Source organism: Pleuronectes platessa, chromosome 16 (assembly GCF_947347685.1).
Source record: "Pleuronectes platessa chromosome 16, fPlePla1.1, whole genome shotgun sequence".
Classification (NCBI taxonomy): domain Eukaryota; kingdom Metazoa; phylum Chordata; class Actinopteri; order Pleuronectiformes; family Pleuronectidae; genus Pleuronectes; species Pleuronectes platessa.
In genome coordinates this window covers 23,960,625-23,980,747 of record NC_070641.1, presented here as the reverse complement: position 1 = coordinate 23,980,747, position 20,123 = coordinate 23,960,625, and the positions used below count along the sequence as shown (strand labels likewise).

The window sequence follows — 20,123 nt, the reverse complement described above, 5'->3', positions numbered from 1 at the left end:
CACTGCTCCTCCTCCTCTCCGTCACTGCTCCTCCTCCTCTCCGTCACGGCTCCTCCTCTAACACACTTTCCAGCAGATTAGTCTGATTTCATGCATATTGCAGAGAAATGCCACTGATCTAATTGTGCAAACGTCTAGAAATAGAGACGACTTCTTCCCTTGTCTGCCCTTTCTTTCTTTCTTTCTTTCTTTCTTTCTTTCTTTATTTATCTCTTTTTTTCGTTGCTTCAGTTATTTTTATTCTGAAGTCTTGGTTCTGGATCTTCGTCCTTCAACCTTTATCTCCCTCCTCGCTCAGCGTGAATCACGTCTAGTGTGTGTGAAGTTTATCCTCTGTCCAGATCCGATCCTGAACTTTCATTTATTAATAATCCACATCCAGAGGTGGAATGTTACGAAGTATTTTTACTTCATTACTGTACTTAAGAAAATGTTTACGTATCTGTACTTGACTTAAGTTAAAACTTTTACTCCGTTACATTTTGCAGCTATTATCTATACTTTTACTCCACTACATTTCTACAATATGTGTTGTTACTCGTTACATTTTATGAACACAGCTTCGGGAAATATGGATTACGTTGCTGTTTTGGAAGTTTAAACACGGACACACACACACACGTGTCCTTACACCGCAAAAAGACGTTTAGAATTATGTTTATAATAATGAAAACAAGTAACGAAGTAACCACAATGCTTGTGCCTTTATCAGCCAGGTGCTAAACAACTAAGCGTAATGCTTTTTCATGCAACAACGAGGAACACCTGCCATTTAGCGATCTTTTTCGTTTTTCAGGAACTACCTTTTCAAAATAAAAGTATAACATTTCTCCTTCCGTCTAAACCATTTCAAAATATTCAGAAGATGAATATTTTGAATGCCTGACCAATGGTCAAATTTTCATTTCAAGGTCCTTCATTTAAATTTTCTCATTCTAAGATCTGCCTTGTTCTGACCAGTTTTAGTTGTTTTTCATGTTCCATGTTTCCATTTTTTACACACTTACAATTAAATATAAGATTTAAAGATATAACATGTTGTCTTTATTGGTTTGTCTTAAAGGTTTTAACTTTGCAGATAATCCCTGGTAGATAACTTGTCATCCGCAGAATTGTAAGATAGAGTGTGAACAGTATTACAGAGGGTAAGCACAATAAGTACACCAACCTTTCCAATAAACAAATGTTGTTGCTTATAATTATTACTAGTAGTGACATCTGTAGAGGCATGAGTATTACCAGTAGCTATATCTGCATTCTTTATCAAAATGGCACAGCCTAGACATTGAGAGGCAACCCATTGCGTCAATACTTTTACTTTTAATACTTATAGTAAATTTAAAAGTAAGTACTTTTTACTTTTAATTAAGTAGGATTGTTGATGTAGTACTTTTACTTTTACTTAAGTATATATTTTCCTGGGTACTTGTACTTTTACTTAAGTACTAAACTTCAGGATTCCACCAACACTGTCCACATCTGTACTTGAAGGAGAAATACTCATAGAGCTGGTGAGAACGAAAATGTGAATAATAAGTCAGTATTTTAAAATCTAAATCAGTTATGAAACCTTGTAGACCTGCAGGTTTCAGGCAGCACAATGGCATCACTTCCTGGAGTCTACGTGTAAATATGAAGCTGCAGTCCGTTATCTGTTGGCTTAGCATAATGGAAACAAGAACCTCTTTAAGATCACTAACATATCATATCTTATGTATTTATTCTAACCCAAAGTCCAAACGTGACGCATCATGATTTCTGGAGGTTTATGTTTTAAAAACACGATCTACAGAAACTGTGAAGGAGTTTCAGAGATGAAATGAACAGGACACTTGGTTTTCAACAAACAGCTTCTCAGGTTTATTCAGCAGATTGGTAACATCTCGCTGGTCAGATGTTCACATGATCCCACATCAAGACGACCACGATCCTTAACCTCTGGCGGTGGCTGCGGCTGCTGCAGCGGCGTCTCGGGCGGTTTTTTCGGCGGCGGCTTTGGCGGCAGCGGCGGTGGCGGCTGCGGCGGCGGCGGCGTCAGAGGCAGTGTCGGCGGCTGCTGAGAAGGCGTCAGCGGCGGGGGCTACAGCGGCTGCGGCAGGGTCGGCGACTGCGGCAGCTTTGGCTGCGGGGTCGGGGTTGGCTTCATTGATTCTGCAGAGATTAATGGTATTATTAAAATTATTATGATAATATTATATATCACAACATTTACTGGTCCGTCACTTTCACCGAACCCAGTGATGACAGTGTTCAATATCTGTGTGTGATAGAAATTAAAGGCAGTTTTACTGTTCTACAAATTAGACAAGTTCTCTAGTTTTGTTTCATTTAAAATCATAATAATCAAGTAATTATTGAAATGAAAGGTAGGTCTTAAGTTGAGCTATATGCCAGTCTGGTGAGGTATATTGTGGTATATTATTAGTGTAATGCTGCTAATACTTCAACTCTGTCAGAAAACAGTAAAAAAAAAAATTGTGTGTACTGTGTTGTCAGCTTTATAGAGAATATGTAAGTCACTCTTGATAATTATGTACAACATTGATTTATCTCATTTACAAAATTTGCAGCATAATGCCCAGAAAAGAGAGACTCCAAAAGCAGAAGGACGGAACTGCAGCAAGCAGCTCAGGGTAGCAGCTCTCTTTTATCTTGGATCAGGCCATCAACTAGTAAAACAAATTATGGTTCATAATAGACAGTAGTATGAATTGAAAATATCCCACTGTGTTTTCTATTTATTCATTATTATTATTTTCAATTTTATAAATAATTTTGGCGATGGGTGCCCTTTTTTGGGGGTTTTAGCACTTGCCCCCCAAAATGTCTGTGCACGTGCCTGCCCCTCTGGGATAATGCAGATATCATTCCTTCCTTCCCAAGATATTTACAGTAAAACCAGATTTATAGAAGAAACAAAGTGAGTGTTCACGTACCTTATTGTCCAAAATAAGAAAATTAATTGTCCGACGGTGAAGAGTGAGAGAGCCATTTTGAGAGTTTTTAGGGAGCACTGCTTCACTACAAAATGAAGATGTGGTAAAGATACAGGCGAATGTGAGTCTGTTTTGTAGTAAATGGAGCCTGAGTCATCGCTTGACTGTCAACCAATCTGAGCAGATTGGCACAACACTCCCCCAGTTTTGTTTAAGTTCAAACATCTCATGAACTAAATCAATAGTTTAAATGTGACCCAGTTCACTTTGTTTTTCCCAGTTTAATGAACTCACACAGTTTTCCAGCCTGTGGGAAACGATGATGCCAGCGATGGTTCAGTCAAATCAACAAACTGCTTCTGAAACGAGGTCATGAACACGTTGCGTCAGGAAGTTAAACTCAAACGTGGCTCTCTTTGTTTCTGCGCTAATTCTCTGCTGCAACATTAATGAATGAACATTTATTATGAATATAATATAGTATAAAAACACAAATTGCTAACAACTTGCTAACTAAACAAAGTAGTGTATGTGAGTGTGTGTGTCTATGTAAATCGGAGTTCTCCCAAAATGGCGGCTGTCCAAAAGGTTAGCATCTTCCTCTGTGCTTCTAAGATGGTCGCTGGTCAACCTAAAGAAACAGCCCCCCTTCTTTTGAAGTGGTTTTACGACAGGTAGCGTGGGAGGAGATAACTATGTGAAGAGATATGCGTGTGTCTGTGTTGGTTCTAAGTCAGACAAAGGGTGTAGAATGAAATGCAAAGAAAGACTGGGGAGGAGGAGCCTAGCAAATTAAAATTACTTTCGAATAACTTATAACCAAAGTATCACAACACAAATCAAACTTATAAACACCACAAAAAATCGAATAAACAGTTTTGCTTAGCCTAGTATAATTGTTAAGCCCAGTTGTGTTACTCGTCCGAGGAAAAGGGAAAAAGGAAGTTGCAGTTCAGTTCGCAATTCTGTGAAGTCTTCTGGCTGGTCCTTTGATTTCTACCTTCGTGGTTCTGTTGAGCTGTGGAACTCAGTTGCTGGTTGAAGTTCCCCTGCAGGACATTGAGTTGCTACTAGGAGTTTGGTAGAGCTTGAGTTGCGAGGAGGTTTCCTTGGTGAGATGAGCTGGAAGCTGCACCTTTGCGCTCCTCTCGTAGAGTTGGACGCGTAGAGATGATACGAGCTGGAGAAATCAGGCTTCTCCTGTCTGCGATGCAGCAAGAGAGGCTGGACATCCTTCCGCCCTCAGACGGATTGAAGAAAGAGATCGAGGAGGGGGAGAAGCGGGCTTATATTGCCCGGGACCTCACAGGTCATGGGGTACAGAGTGACCAATAGGAGTGACCCTTGTGGCTTTTCACACCTCTGTGTGAAGTTGAGGAATCCTGGGAGACTGAGTTCCCTATGATCTGGCTTTTTCCAGAACAATGGAACATGTGGTTTCAGGCTTTTGACTTCACATATAGGCTGAAGAGAAGGCCTTTGGTTTCATAAAGACACTGTCCCAACAGCGCCATCTACTGATCAAGTCTGTCTCTCTATCTTATACCTCCGGTACCAGAGCGACGAGCCCCCTCAGGGAGCCGGTCGACCCTCTCGCGGTGCTGGCCGGTCCCTCCCGGGAGCTCGTCGCCGTGGAGCGGGCCGCCACATCTGTGGCGGCACATCCTGAATCGAAAATGGTGGACTTCCCCTGAATGTTTACTTGAAGGAGGAATACTCATAAAGCTAGTGAGAGCGTTCTTTTTCTCGAATAATCAGAAATGTGAAAATCAGTCAGTATTTTAAAATCTAAATCAGTTGATATGAAACCTTGTAAACCTCTTTAGAAACTGACTTCTTTGTGTTGCCCTCTGCTGGTCAGACTGAGAATGCAGGTTTCAGGCAGCACATTGGCATCACTTTCTGGAGTCTAAGTGTAAATATAAAGCTGCAGTCCGTCATCTGTTAGCTTAGCATAATGGAAACAAGAACCTCTTTAAGATCACCAACATATCATATCTTATGTATTTATTCTGACCCAAATGCAAACGTGACGCATCATGATTTCTGGAGGTTTATGTGTTAAAAACATGATCTACAGAAACTGTGAAGGAGTTTCAGAGATGAAATGAACAGGACACTTGGTTTTCAAAAAACAGCTTCTCAGGTTTATTCAGCAGATTGGTAACATCTCGCTGCTCAGATGTTCACATGATCCCACATCAAGACGACCACGATCATTAACGGCCAGCTTTGGTGGCGGCTGCTGCTTTGGCAGCAGCGGCGGCGGTGGCTTCGGCGGCGGCTTTGGCGGCGGCTGCGGTAGCTGCGGCGGCTTTGGCTGGGGCGTCCATGTTGATGTCAGTGATTCTGCAGAAATTAATGGTATTATTAAAATTATTTTGAAAATATTATATATCCCAACATGTACTGGTCCGTCACTTTCACCGAATCCAGTGATGACAGTGTTCAGTATCCCACCCCCCCCCCCCAACATAAAATAAAATGACAGCTTCTTCATTCAAACTAAAATCATTTGTTCTTCTGCCTCTCAAACTCTGTTTCCTTCAACCAGCAGGTGTCACCAGATCATCAGGAAGTTTCCTTGAGGCCTTTTTAGGTTTAGGGCTGAAAACAGGAAGTGCTGATGTGAAACATTATGTTAATAAAGATGGTCTACGTTGTCATCTTGTGTTAAACAGGGTCAAACAGGGACTCCATCCGTTTTATATCATTCAAACCAAATTGATCAGAAACATGAGCAATGGAACTGGCCGGTGAAACTGAAGCAGACAGACTTTAACTGCTGCTGATGTTTCCACAGTGATGAAATAAAGATCACTTCTTCTTCTTCTGTGCATATAAACTAGTTTTCCAGTTTTTCAGAACAAACTTTCCATCCGACGAACACAGATGAAGATCTTCATCTTTTACCACTGGCTGTAAAACAAATGGCCCCTCTGGGATAATGCAGATATCCTTCCTTCCTTCCCAAGATATTTACAGTAAACCAGATTTGTAGAATCAGAATCAGAATTATTTTATTTGCCAAGTATGTTTGCACATACAGGAAATTGCCGTGTGTCGTTGGTGCACTGCACATAAAACAACAATATAAAAACAATATAGAACAAAACATATACAGTAACATAGTTATGGGCACGTGCGGTGCTAAAAAAAGTGAGTGTTCACGTACCTTAGTGTTCGACAGTGAAAAGTGTCTGAGTCCTGATGAAAACTTTTAGGGAGCACCTCTTATTTATTCACTTCGAGTTTGTGACGCAGCAGGTTGTCGGCTCTGACTGGTTCACCACAAAATTAAGGTGTGGCGAACATCCAGGCCAGTATGAACTTGTTTTGTAACACATTTTACATGGATGTCTCCTGCGTCATTAAAATTAATGACGCAGTTTAAATGGAACTCATCAGCTCGCGTGGTTCGTGTAAAAAATAATAAATAAACATTCGTATTGCACCACAGCTTGGTTGTATTTCCTCTTGTGAAGCTTTCTTTAAATCTTTGAAAAATTTTAAGGACCCATCGTATGCCCATTTCACCACAGTTGATATGGCTCCTTGGGGTCTTAATGAAATGTCTGTAACATATTTTGGTCAAAATACCACAAGGATCATTTAAAGCAGCCCTCCTCAGATTGACCTGTTTTGAGTGTAAGTGAATGATTCTGAACCAAACCAGGGGATTTTATTTTTGAAATTGACACTTTGAACCAAACAGTTCTAAAAGTTGATTTAACTTTTAAAAGATGCAGCAACAGTTTAACTCGATGGTAAACTGCATTTAACTCAGATTCACTGATGAGAACTTCTTTGTTTCCATCTGAATTCTTCGCTGCAGCTTTTCACAGAGAGAACAACATGTGGTGACTCTTCAGTGATGAGGTTTCTCCTCTGTGCTTCTTTCATGTGTCGACGGTGCCTTCGTCTCAGACAATACAATTCTTCACTTTCCAACACACTGGTTCAGAAATAATCAATCTAACAAACTGAGGCGTCGTGTTTTCAGGTTGTTTGTTCGTCCCGTCCTTGTGAACACGATATATCAGCAACACCATAAAGGAATCTCTTCACATTTGGTACAAACACTCAGTTTGACTCAAAGATGAACTGAATAGATTTTGGTGTTTTAGTTCAAAGGTCAAGGTCACGATGACCACATGTTCTTGTGAAGGTGATTTATCCGAATCCCCCGTAACATTCACTCTGACTCACGTGAGCTTGTTATCTTACGAACGCCTCGACTGAATCCTTTTGTCTCTAACCTTCACTTGGAATCACAGACTCAATGATTATATTTCAGAGGTCAAAGGTCAAAGATCATAGTGAATAATGTTGAGTGAATTCATTTTTCTATCGTCTGAGGTTCACTCCCTGTCTCGCTTTATATTTCTGATGTTTCTAACAGCCTCTGAAGATTGGTGATGATTCATATCTGAGAAATGTGATTATGATGTGTGAACTGGGTCACAAAGTGAACTATGACCCAGTTCAACTGTTTTTTTCCCAGTTTAACGTGACTCACGCAGTGTTCCAACCTGTTTGAACACGATGATGCCAGACAAATCAACAAACTGCTTCTGAATCTAGGTCATGGACACGTTACAACAGGAAGTTAATCTGAAACTATTGCTCTGTTTGTTTATGAACCAGTTCTCTGCTGCACCTTCATCACAGAAGAAAACACGACACACTCACTCTGAGTCTTTCAACTTTTTTTTTTAACAATAAAAAAATAAAAATGCACAAATAAAATGGTATTTATAGATCAAGATATATAGATCACGTGAGAGCCGAATTAACTAGAAATGTGATTAATTTAAATTAATTATGAATAAAATCATGTCACATCAGGTAAACTTTTAAAAATGCACTTAGTTTAAATATGTTAAAGCAGTTTAGCATCTCGTACTTCTGTCTTTTAGGAAGAACGTGGTTCAGATGAGAAGAAAACACATTTCATGAAGTAATGGATTAGATTTTTATGGAAATTGAAGAATTTTTTCTATTTTTACCAATAAGTCACATCAATCAATATCAATGTATATTAATATACTGTGAGGACCCAGCTGGTGAGCAGTGCCCCACATGGCTGAGGACAGCCAGGCAGAGGAAGCTAAGAGGCGTGGTGTTGGATGGGCGGTACTACTCCAGAGGATCCTCATAGGGAACTCCTCCCCTCCCAGGTGGCTCTGATTGTCCCTTACAGCTGGAGTGAATCAGCCAGGCAATCAGGAGCCATCTTATAACCTCAAACAAGGGAGTGAGAGGCCGAGAGCTTCAGAGGAGTGAGACCCAAACGCTGTGGCCAGACAGTCTCAGGGTAAGAGGCCAGCGGCCTGCCTGTTTGTGAATGAAGAGGATTAATTGCTGTCTCTCTCTCTCGCTGGATCAGGAAGAGCCCGACGGAATCCCAGATGCCAGTCCGGTTTAGTGTTCTGAGTTACCTTTGTGCGCCCTTTTCACCTCAACTTATGAATAAACCTCATATGTTATGTTCACCACAACCTCCGCTTCTGACTGCTCTTTTTCCGGTTTGTGTACCCACTGTCTGCTTTTGCATAGCAAGGCTCCCACAATACATGTCTGTAAATGAATATGTTCAGTTGATCAATATAATACACTCTATCAATAAGGTTTCAAGTATATTCATGTTTGTGGTTCTATGAGAAAAAGAGACGACCCTCGTCCACCATACATCATATATTTGTTATAAGTGATTGAATAACACATGTCGGTGCAGTAAAGTGAATCATGTTTAATTCAAACGTTTAGAGGAAGAAGAACTCTAAATTACAGGGAGTGAATAAAATACAAAAATAAACTTGTATTCTTTCCTCTCTCTGGACAGAACATGTCGCACCTTGTTGAGTACGATGAGGGAAACTGTGGTTTGTGAATATGATCTGAACAAATAAAATGTCGTTTGAACACCTTTGCAACACCCACCCTGTCCTCTAGAGGGCGCTGCAGTCTTGAACACTTCAGTTGATGGATCATAGCAGCAGGCAAAACAGCAACTGTATGAAAATGTAAGATAATAATTTATCAACTGCTGAAAACGTGGCTGTTTCTATGGGGTGTTTTTATTGGAAGAAGCATTTTGTAAAATGTATTGGTTTAAAAATAAGGTAGGAAGGTAGCTTGTGTGTGTTTGTGTGTGTCCTTGGTTGTGTCTTTCTATGGTCGAGTCAACACGACCATAGGTCTTTACCCAAAACAGAGACACACCAACCAGTGTGTTACACTCACACTGATCACACACAGGAGTTCCCTGCTCGCTGTGTCTTCACGTCTCTTATTAGTCATTTCACTTTCAGACCGAGCTGCTGCTCCTTCATTTCATCCCTTCTTTCTTCTCTCGTCCGTCTCTCATACGCCGTCTCTCTTCAACTCCAAAACTCCCGTCCTATAAAAAGTGCTGGCATGTATCTCTAATGTCTCTACTCTCTACTGTCTGGACATATCACAGCACACACACACACACAGGAAAGATCACAGGGCATCCAGTTAACTGTAATGAAAGGTTGTAAAAATGGATCCCTGCAATATAACCCATGTTTTTGCTCCTCTCTCTCTCTCTCACACAGACACACACACACAGACAAACAGACACACACACTCACAGCATGTACAGTATTTTCACTTCCTTAACAACACGTTGGAACACCTGGATGCCTGCAGGTAAAGCAACACACACAATAATATAATTTGCTGAACGTGAGAAAACAAATTCACTGTTCCCACACACACACACACACACACACACACATGCATAGCAGGACTTATATTGATCTTAAGTTCATCATAACAAAATGAGAATCAAAACTCAGAAATGCCTTTTTAGCTAATCAGAACTATTAATCATGCTAGCTAGGTACAGGTAATTAATGTAATTTGAGGGTTCAACACTGCTTATACTTATTTAAGATACAAATGTGGTTACCTTATGCTTTACTTTTGCTCCTCTTCACAAGTTCTTATCTTCTTAGCTAGTTTCTCCAGCAAATAATCTTCTATTAAGATTAAGATAAGTTTATTTATACCAAACACATGTACAGACATGCACTACACACTCATGCAATGGTAGGTAAATTTAACCTCTGCATTTAACCCATCTGTGTGCAGGACACACAGAGCAGTGAGCGACCATGTACGGCGCTCGATGATAGCTACCTCTTGATGCTGAAAATGTCATCGCTGCTTGAATCATTACTAATGGGGACCAGGAAGTGGGTGGCACCCAACCATATTTGGAAGATGTGTGTGTGTGAAGCAGTGGGTGCAGTACTAGCTAGAAACAGAAGGGCCACCAATGAGAAATGCTCACACACTCACACTCACGAAAAAACATGTCTTATGGGCTAATGCTTAAAACATCAAGGGCACCTTCAGAGTAGCTCTAGTAGTCATTTAAAAGGGTTATCCTCATGGGGACCGGGATTTTGGACCCCAAAACGCAACCGGTCCCCATCACGTGACTGTGTAAACAGTCAACGGTCCCCACAGCGTGATGATTACAAGAACACACACACACACACACAAACAGAGATGATGCAAAGTGGAATAAAGCTGGAAATCAAATAGAAGTGAGACCTGAAAGTGACAATTAGCTTTAAATGAGCAAATAACCTTCGTTCCCCTCGTGCGTGTAAAGGACCAGTGTCGTGTTGTCAGACCAGTTTAATGATTCCTCTCCCAGTGGATCAGGGTTTGAATGAAGCTCTTCATCACTGAGCTCCACGACAGACTCACAGTGTGAAGGATGTGTGCGTGTTTACCTGAAGGTGAACGTGTTAGCTGGAGGTTCAGGTTCAGACCTGATTCACAACATGAAGGAAACGAGCAGCGAGCTTCTAACGGCAGAGAGACGTCACACAAAAGTCCTTTAACACAACGGGACATTTAACAGGTTTTAGTTTGTGTTACACGGACACACGATGGAGAACTAGACTGAAGATCATTTAGGAACACATCCGCCTCGGTCTTACATTCGGCGCGGATATGATCGATTAATCGACATTTCATTCAGCAGATATCAATGTTTTGTGTTCGCAGCTCGGTTGAACGGAGCCGGGCTCGATCCAGTGAAGTTGTGTCCAGGTCTGATTCGCTTCTGGGTTAAATGATGAATGTGTTCAGTCGAGCTGCTTCACACACGAGTCGTTGTTTCCTCAGCTGATCCGCGGGAGAAGCGTTAAATCTACACACTTCACAACGAGGCTCGTGAAGCAGCTGCAGCATCTTCACGTGTCCACCACACAACCCTCGGGATTCGAACCTACCGCCTGCAGCTGGTGTCGAGCGGCCGCCTTCCCGAGTAGCGGCGGCGGGTCGCCCCTCTTCCAGCGCGGCTGCTCCCCGCCGGCTCGCTCCTCTCTCCTCTCCCGGCTCCTGGCGCCTCCGTCCAGGCTGCCGAAGTTCCACACGACCAGGGTCTGCAGCAGCAGCGCGGCCACCGCCGCCAGCAGGAGCCCGGAGCGGAGCCGGGCCGGCCTGCGGGAGCACAGGTTCATCTCTCTCCTCCCTCCGGACCATCTGAGGAGCAGCGAGGAGAGGGGTCCAGGAGGAGGAGAGGGGGAGGAGGGGGGAGGAGGAGGAGGAGGAGGAGGGGGAGGAGGGAGCTGGCAAAGGCTGCAAATGAGGAGAGAGTCTGCAGCAGCACAGAGGAGGAGGACGCCCCCATGTGGCCATCAGAGAGTAAACGGTTTACAAAGGGAGGGGCAGGGCCGGAGCCAGCGCCTCCACGGCCCCGGACGACAGAGTTTAACCTGAAACCACATCTGTCCACAGCAGAGCTTCAGTCCCTGGTCATTCTGCTGAGCTCCAGTAAACCCAGTGAAGTATTACATCATTGTTACTGGTTTATGGAGAAGAGACTAAATGAGTTCAGCTTTAAACTGAATCTAAACTTTCAGTGTGAGTTTGTTCTCAGATTGAACTCTGGACACAAATGTTCTGGAGTTTGTCTTTTCACAAAAGAAGAAGTCGGTTCTCTGATCAGAGCGACAGTGAAAAGAGATTTATTCAGCACAGCTACAATTCAATCCACATGAAGAAAGTCTGGAAGAAACAGGAATAAAAAATGAAAGTTGTTATCGTGCAAAATATCTCAACACAACAGTAAAAAGTTCAAAGATGAATTAAACTGAAGCAGCAGAACTTTCACATTATGTGTTTATGACCTGAGGAGATGATCACTTCGTCACTGCTTCTCCTCCTCTCCGTTACTGCTCCTTCTCCTCCTCTACGTCAGTGCTCCTCCAGCTCTCCTCCCCCACTCCGTCTGCTCCTCCTCCTCCTCTCCGTCACTGCTCCTCCTCCTCTCCGTTACTGCTCCTCCTCCTCCTCTCCTCTCCGTCAGTGCTCCTCCAGCTCTCCTCTCCGTCAGTGCTCCTTCTCCGCTCCGTCTGCTCCTCCTCCTTCTCTCCGTCACTGCTCCTCCTCCTCGTCTCCGCTCCATCACTGCTCCTCCTCGTCTCCAGCAGTGTTTCTCCTCCTCTCCGTCTGCTCCTCCTCTCCGTCACTGCTCCTCCTCCTCATCTCCGCTCCGTCACTGCTCCTCCTCCTCTCCGTCACTGCTCCTCCTCCTCTCCGTCACGGCTCCTCCTCTAACACACTTTCCAGCAGATTAGTCTGATTTCATGCATATTGCAGAGAAATGCCACTGATCTAATTGTGCAAACGTCTAGAAATAGAGACGACTTCTTCCCTTGTCTGCCCTTTCTTTCTTTCTTTCTTTCTTTCTTTCTTTCTTTATTTATCTCTTTTTTTCGTTGCTTCAGTTATTTTTATTCTGAAGTCTTGGTTCTGGATCTTCGTCCTTCAACCTTTATCTCCCTCCTCGCTCAGCGTGAATCACGTCTAGTGTGTGTGAAGTTTATCCTCTGTCCAGATCCGATCCTGAACTTTCATTTATTAATAATCCACATCCAGAGGTGGAATGTTACGAAGTATTTTTACTTCATTACTGTACTTAAGAAAATGTTTACGTATCTGTACTTGACTTAAGTTAAAACTTTTACTCCGTTACATTTTGCAGCTATTATCTATACTTTTACTCCACTACATTTCTACAATATGTGTTGTTACTCGTTACATTTTATGAACACAGCTTCGGGAAATATGGATTACGTTGCTGTTTTGGAAGTTTAAACACGGACACACACACACACGTGTCCTTACACCGCAAAAAGACGTTTAGAATTATGTTTATAATAATGAAAACAAGTAACGAAGTAACCACAATGCTTGTGCCTTTATCAGCCAGGTGCTAAACAACTAAGCGTAATGCTTTTTCATGCAACAACGAGGAACACCTGCCATTTAGCGATCTTTTTCGTTTTTCAGGAACTACCTTTTCAAAATAAAAGTATAACATTTCTCCTTCCGTCTAAACCATTTCAAAATATTCAGAAGATGAATATTTTGAATGCCTGACCAATGGTCAAATTTTCATTTCAAGGTCCTTCATTTAAATTTTCTCATTCTAAGATCTGCCTTGTTCTGACCAGTTTTAGTTGTTTTTCATGTTCCATGTTTCCATTTTTTACACACTTACAATTAAATATAAGATTTAAAGATATAACATGTTGTCTTTATTGGTTTGTCTTAAAGGTTTTAACTTTGCAGATAATCCCTGGTAGATAACTTGTCATCCGCAGAATTGTAAGATAGAGTGTGAACAGTATTACAGAGGGTAAGCACAATAAGTACACCAACCTTTCCAATAAACAAATGTTGTTGCTTATAATTATTACTAGTAGTGACATCTGTAGAGGCATGAGTATTACCAGTAGCTATATCTGCATTCTTTATCAAAATGGCACAGCCTAGACATTGAGAGGCAACCCATTGCGTCAATACTTTTACTTTTAATACTTATAGTAAATTTAAAAGTAAGTACTTTTTACTTTTAATTAAGTAGGATTGTTGATGTAGTACTTTTACTTTTACTTAAGTATATATTTTCCTGGGTACTTGTACTTTTACTTAAGTACTAAACTTCAGGATTCCACCAACACTGTCCACATCTGTACTTGAAGGAGAAATACTCATAGAGCTGGTGAGAACGAAAATGTGAATAATAAGTCAGTATTTTAAAATCTAAATCAGTTATGAAACCTTGTAGACCTGCAGGTTTCAGGCAGCACAATGGCATCACTTCCTGGAGTCTACGTGTAAATATGAAGCTGCAGTCCGTTATCTGTTAGCTTAGCATAATGGAAACAAGAACCTCTTTAAGATCACTAACATATCATATCTTATGTATTTATTCTAACCCAAAGTCCAAACGTGACGCATCATGATTTCTGGAGGTTTATGTGTTAAAAACACGATCTACAGAAACTGTGAAGGAGTTTCAGAGATGAAATGAACAGGACACTTGGTTTTCAACAAACAGCTTCTCAGGTTTATTCAGCAGATTGGTAACATCTCGCTGGTCAGATGTTCACATGATCCCACATCAAGACGACCACGATCCTTAACCTCTGGCGGTGGCTGCGGCTGCTGCAGCGGCGTCTCGGGCGGTTTTTTCGGCGGCGGCTTTGGCGGCAGCGGCGGTGGCGGCTGCGGCGGCGGCGGCGTCAGAGGCAGTGTCGGCGGCTGCTGAGAAGGCGTCAGCGGCGGGGGCTACAGCGGCTGCGGCAGGGTCGGCGACTGCGGCAGCTTTGGCTGCGGGGTCGGGGTTGGCTTCATTGATTCTGCAGAGATTAATGGTATTATTAAAATTATTATGATAATATTATATATCACAACATTTACTGGTCCGTCACTTTCACCGAACCCAGTGATGACAGTGTTCAATATCTGTGTGTGATAGAAATTAAAGGCAGTTTTACTGTTCTACAAATTAGACAAGTTCTCTAGTTTTGTTTCATTTAAAATCATAATAATCAAGTAATTATTGAAATGAAAGGTAGGTCTTAAGTTGAGCTATATGCCAGTCTGGTGAGGTATATTGTGGTATATTATTAGTGTAATGCTGCTAATACTTCAACTCTGTCAGAAAACAGTAAAAAAAAAAATTGTGTGTACTGTGTTGTCAGCTTTATAGAGAATATGTAAGTCACTCTTGATAATTATGTACAACATTGATTTATCTCATTTACAAAATTTGCAGCATAATGCCCAGAAAAGAGAGACTCCAAAAGCAGAAGGACGGAACTGCAGCAAGCAGCTCAGGGTAGCAGCTCTCTTTTATCTTGGATCAGGCCATCAACTAGTAAAACAAATTATGGTTCATAATAGACAGTAGTATGAATTGAAAATATCCCACTGTGTTTTCTATTTATTCATTATTATTATTTTCAATTTTATAAATAATTTTGGCGATGGGTGCCCTTTTTTGGGGGTTTTAGCACTTGCCCCCCAAAATGTCTGTGCACGTGCCTGCCCCTCTGGGATAATGCAGATATCATTCCTTCCTTCCCAAGATATTTACAGTAAAACCAGATTTATAGAAGAAACAAAGTGAGTGTTCACGTACCTTATTGTCCAAAATAAGAAAATTAATTGTCCGACGGTGAAGAGTGAGAGAGCCATTTTGAGAGTTTTTAGGGAGCACTGCTTCACTACAAAATGAAGATGTGGTAAAGATACAGGCGAATGTGAGTCTGTTTTGTAGTAAATGGAGCCTGAGTCATCGCTTGACTGTCAACCAATCTGAGCAGATTGGCACAACACTCCCCCAGTTTTGTTTAAGTTCAAACATCTCATGAACTAAATCAATAGTTTAAATGTGACCCAGTTCACTTTGTTTTTCCCAGTTTAATGAACTCACACAGTTTTCCAGCCTGTGGGAAACGATGATGCCAGCGATGGTTCAGTCAAATCAACAAACTGCTTCTGAAACGAGGTCATGAACATGTTGCGTCAGGAAGTTAAACTCAAACGTGGCTCTCTTTGTTTCTGCGCTAATTCTCTGCTGCAACATTAATGAATGAACATTTATTATGAATATAATATAGTATAAAAACACAAATTGCTAACAACTTGCTAACTAAACAAAGTAGTGTATGTGAGTGTGTGTGTCTATGTAAATCGGAGTTCTCCCAAAATGGCGGCTGTCCAAAAGGTTAGCATCTTCCTCTGTGCTTCTAAGATGGTCGCTGGTCAACCTAAAGAAACAGCCCCCCTTCTTTTGAAGTGGTTTTACGACAGGTAGCGTGGGAGGAGATAACTATGTGAAGAGATATGCGTGTGTCTGTGTTGGTTCTAAGTCAGACAAAGGGTGTAGAATGAAATGCAAAGAAAGACTGGGGAGGAGGAGCCTAGCAAATTAAAATTACTTTCGAATAACTTATAACCAAAGTATCACAACACAAATCAAACTTATAAACACCACAAAAAATCGAATAAACAGTTTTGCTTAGCCTAGTATAATTGTTAAGCCCAGTTGTGTTACTCGTCCGAGGAAAAGGGAAAAAGGAAGTTGCAGTTCAGTTCGCAATTCTGTGAAGTCTTCTGGCTGGTCCTTTGATTTCTACCTTCGTGGTTCTGTTGAGCTGTGGAACTCAGTTGCTGGTTGAAGTTCCCCTGCAGGACATTGAGTTGCTACTAGGAGTTTGGTAGAGCTTGAGTTGCGAGGAGGTTTCCTTGGTTAGATGAGCTGGAAGCTGCACCTTTGCGCTCCTCTCGTAGAGTTGGACGCGTAGAGATGATACGAGCTGGAGAAATCAGGCTTCTCCTGTCTGCGATGCAGCAAGAGAGGCTGGACATCCTTCCGCCCTCAGACGGATTGAAGAAAGAGATCGAGGAGGGGGAGAAGCGGGCTTATATTGCCCGGGACCTCACAGGTCATGGGGTACAGAGTGACCAATAGGAGTGACCCTTGTGGCTTTTCACACCTCTGTGTGAAGTTGAGGAATCCTGGGAGACTGAGTTCCCTGTGATCTGGCTTTTTCCAGAACAATGGAACATGTGGTTTCAGGCTTTTGACTTCACATATAGGCTGAAGAGAAGGCCTTTGGTTTCATAAAGACACTGTCCCAACAGCGCCATCTACTGATCAAGTCTGTCTCTCTATCTTATACCTCCGGTACCAGAGCGACGAGCCCCCTCAGGGAGCCGGTCGACCCTCTCGCGGTGCTGGCCGGTCCCTCCCGGGAGCTCGTCGCCGTGGAGCGGACCGCCACATCTGTGGCGGCACATCCTGAATCGAAAATGGTGGACTTCCCCTGAATGTTTACTTGAAGGAGGAATACTCATAAAGCTAGTGAGAGCGTTCTTTTTCTCGAATAATCAGAAATGTGAAAATCAGTCAGTATTTTAAAATCTAAATCAGTTGATATGAAACCTTGTAAACCTCTTTAGAAACTGACTTCTTTGTGTTGCCCTCTGCTGGTCAGACTGAGAATGCAGGTTTCAGGCAGCACATTGGCATCACTTTCTGGAGTCTAAGTGTAAATATAAAGCTGCAGTCCGTCATCTGTTAGCTTAGCATAATGGAAACAAGAACCTCTTTAAGATCACCAACATATCATATCTTATGTATTTATTCTGACCCAAATGCAAACGTGACGCATCATGATTTCTGGAGGTTTATGTGTTAAAAACATGATCTACAGAAACTGTGAAGGAGTTTCAGAGATGAAATGAACAGGACACTTGGTTTTCAAAAAACAGCTTCTCAGGTTTATTCAGCAGATTGGTAACATCTCGCTGCTCAGATGTTCACATGATCCCACATCAAGACGACCACGATCATTAACGGCCAGCTTTGGTGGCGGCTGCTGCTTTGGCAGCAGCGGCGGCGGTGGCTTCGGCGGCGGCTTTGGCGGCGGCTGCGGTAGCTGCGGCGGCTTTGGCTGGGGCGTCCATGTTGATGTCAGTGATTCTGCAGAAATTAATGGTATTATTAAAATTATTTTGAAAATATTATATATCCCAACATGTACTGGTCCGTCACTTTCACCGAATCCAGTGATGACAGTGTTCAGTATCCCACCCCCCCCCCCCAACATAAAATAAAATGACAGCTTCTTCATTCAAACTAAAATCATTTGTTCTTCTGCCTCTCAAACTCTGTTTCCTTCAACCAGCAGGTGTCACCAGATCATCAGGAAGTTTCCTTGAGGCCTTTTTAGGTTTAGGGCTGAAAAAGGAAGTGCTGATGTGAAACATTATGTTAATAAAGATGGTCTACGTTGTCATCTTGTGTTAAACAGGGTCAAACAGGGACTCCATCCGTTTTATATCATTCAAACCAAATTGATCAGAAACATGAGCAATGGAACTGGCCGGTGAAACTGAAGCAGACAGACTTTAACTGCTGCTGATGTTTCCACAGTGATGAAATAAAGATCACTTCTTCTTCTTCTGTGCATATAAACTAGTTTTCCAGTTTTTCAGAACAAACTTTCCATCCGACGAACACAGATGAAGATCTTCATCTTTTACCACTGGCTGTAAAACAAATGGCCCCTCTGGGATAATGCAGATATCCTTCCTTCCTTCCCAAGATATTTACAGTAAACCAGATTTGTAGAATCAGAATCAGAATTATTTTATTTGCCAAGTATGTTTGCACATACAGGAAATTGCCGTGTGTCGTTGGTGCACTGCACATAAAACAACAATATAAAAACAATATAGAACAAAACATATACAGTAACATAGTTATGGGCACGTGCGGTGCTAAAAAAAGTGAGTGTTCACGTACCTTAGTGTTCGACAGTGAAAAGTGTCTGAGTCCTGATGAAAACTTTTAGGGAGCACCTCTTATTTATTCACTTCGAGTTTGTGACGCAGCAGGTTGTCGGCTCTGACTGGTTCACCACAAAATTAAGGTGTGGCGAACATCCAGGCCAGTATGAACTTGTTTTGTAACACATTTTACATGGATGTCTCCTGCGTCATTAAAATTAATGACGCAGTTTAAATGGAACTCATCAGCTCGCGTGGTTCGTGTAAAAAATAATAAATAAACATTCGTATTGCACCACAGCTTGGTTGTATTTCCTCTTGTGAAGCTTTCTTTAAATCTTTGAAAAATTTTAAGGACCCATCGTATGCCCATTTCACCACAGTTGATATGGCTCCTTGGGGTCTTAATGAAATGTCTGTAACATATTTTGGTCAAAATACCACAAGGATCATTTAAAGCAGCCCTCCTCAGATTGACCTGTTTTGAGTGTAAGTGAATGATTCTGAACCAAACCAGGGGATTTTATTTTTGAAATTGACACTTTGAACCAAACAGTTCTAAAAGTTGATTTAACTTTTAAAAGATGCAGCAACAGTTTAACTCGATGGTAAACTGCATTTAACTCAGATTCACTGATGAGAACTTCTTTGTTTCCATCTGAATTCTTCGCTGCAGCTTTTCACAGAGAGAACAACATGTGGTGACTCTTCAGTGATGAGGTTTCTCCTCTGTGCTTCTTTCATGTGTCGACGGTGCCTTCGTCTCAGACAATACAATTCTTCACTTTCCAACACACTGGTTCAGAAATAATCAATCTAACAAACTGAGGCGTCGTGTTTTCAGGTTGTTTGTTCGTCCCGTCCTTGTGAACACGATATATCAGCAACACCATAAAGGAATCTCTTCACATTTGGTACAAACACTCAGTTTGACTCAAAGATGAACTGAATAGATTTTGGTGTTTTAGTTCAAAGGTCAAGGTCACGATGACCACATGTTCTTGTGAAGGTGATTTATCCGAATCCCCCGTAACATTCACTCTGACTCACGTGAGCTTGTTATCTTACGAACGCCTCGACTGAATCCTTTTGTCTCTAACCTTCACTTGGAATCACAGACTCAATGATTATATTTCAGAGGTCAAAGGTCAAAGATCATAGTGAATAATGTTGAGTGAATTCATTTTTCTATCGTCTGAGGTTCACTCCCTGTCTCGCTTTATATTTCTGATGTTTCTAACAGCCTCTGAAGATTGGTGATGATTCATATCTGAGAAATGTGATTATGATGTGTGAACTGGGTCACAAAGTGAACTATGACCCAGTTCAACTGTTTTTTTCCCAGTTTAACGTGACTCACGCAGTGTTCCAACCTGTTTGAACACGATGATGCCAGACAAATCAACAAACTGCTTCTGAATCTAGGTCATGGACACGTTACAACAGGAAGTTAATCTGAAACTATTGCTCTGTTTGTTTATGAACCAGTTCTCTGCTGCACCTTCATCACAGAAGAAAACACGACACACTCACTCTGAGTCTTTC

General features: G+C 41.8%; 2 protein-coding genes and 1 long non-coding RNA gene across 3 annotated transcripts; all 3 read right to left on the bottom strand.

Moving 5' to 3' along the window:
• Window positions 1–1,836: 1,836 nt before the first annotated feature.
• LOC128458106 (ice-structuring protein A-like) lies at window positions 1,837–3,376 on the bottom strand. The gene is made up of 2 exons (XM_053442761.1): window positions 2,937–3,376; window positions 1,837–2,151 (listed from the first exon to the last, which is right to left on the bottom strand). Exons 1-2 carry the CDS (start codon window positions 2,990–2,992, stop codon window positions 1,932–1,934), a joined length of 276 nt encoding a protein of 91 aa, XP_053298736.1. The 5' UTR covers window positions 2,993–3,376; the 3' UTR covers window positions 1,837–1,931.
• A 1,552-nt stretch (window positions 3,377–4,928) lies between these two features.
• Window positions 4,929–6,405, bottom strand: LOC128458114 (uncharacterized). The gene is made up of 2 exons (XR_008341987.1): window positions 6,112–6,405; window positions 4,929–5,285 (listed from the first exon to the last, which is right to left on the bottom strand). It is a non-coding gene; the product is annotated as an uncharacterized LOC128458114 (long non-coding RNA).
• Window positions 6,406–13,505: 7,100 nt separating this feature from the next.
• Window positions 13,506–15,745, bottom strand: LOC128458105 (ice-structuring protein A-like). Its single transcript, XM_053442760.1, has 2 exons — window positions 15,421–15,745; window positions 13,506–14,635 (listed from the first exon to the last, which is right to left on the bottom strand). Exons 1-2 carry the CDS (start codon window positions 15,474–15,476, stop codon window positions 14,416–14,418), a joined length of 276 nt encoding a protein of 91 aa, XP_053298735.1. The 5' UTR covers window positions 15,477–15,745; the 3' UTR covers window positions 13,506–14,415.
• Between the last annotated feature and the right edge of the window lie 4,378 nt (window positions 15,746–20,123).

Coding starts and splice junctions, on each gene's coding strand:
- LOC128458106 (XM_053442761.1), bottom strand. CDS start 2,992: ATGGCTCTCTCACTCTTCACCGTCGGACAATTAATTTTCTTATTTTGG. Junction 2,152..2,936: donor TTCTTATTTTGGACAATAAG/GTACGTGAACAC, acceptor TAATCTCTGCAG/AATCAATGAAGCCAACCCCG.
- LOC128458105 (XM_053442760.1), bottom strand. CDS start 15,476: ATGGCTCTCTCACTCTTCACCGTCGGACAATTAATTTTCTTATTTTGG. Junction 14,636..15,420: donor TTCTTATTTTGGACAATAAG/GTACGTGAACAC, acceptor TAATCTCTGCAG/AATCAATGAAGCCAACCCCG.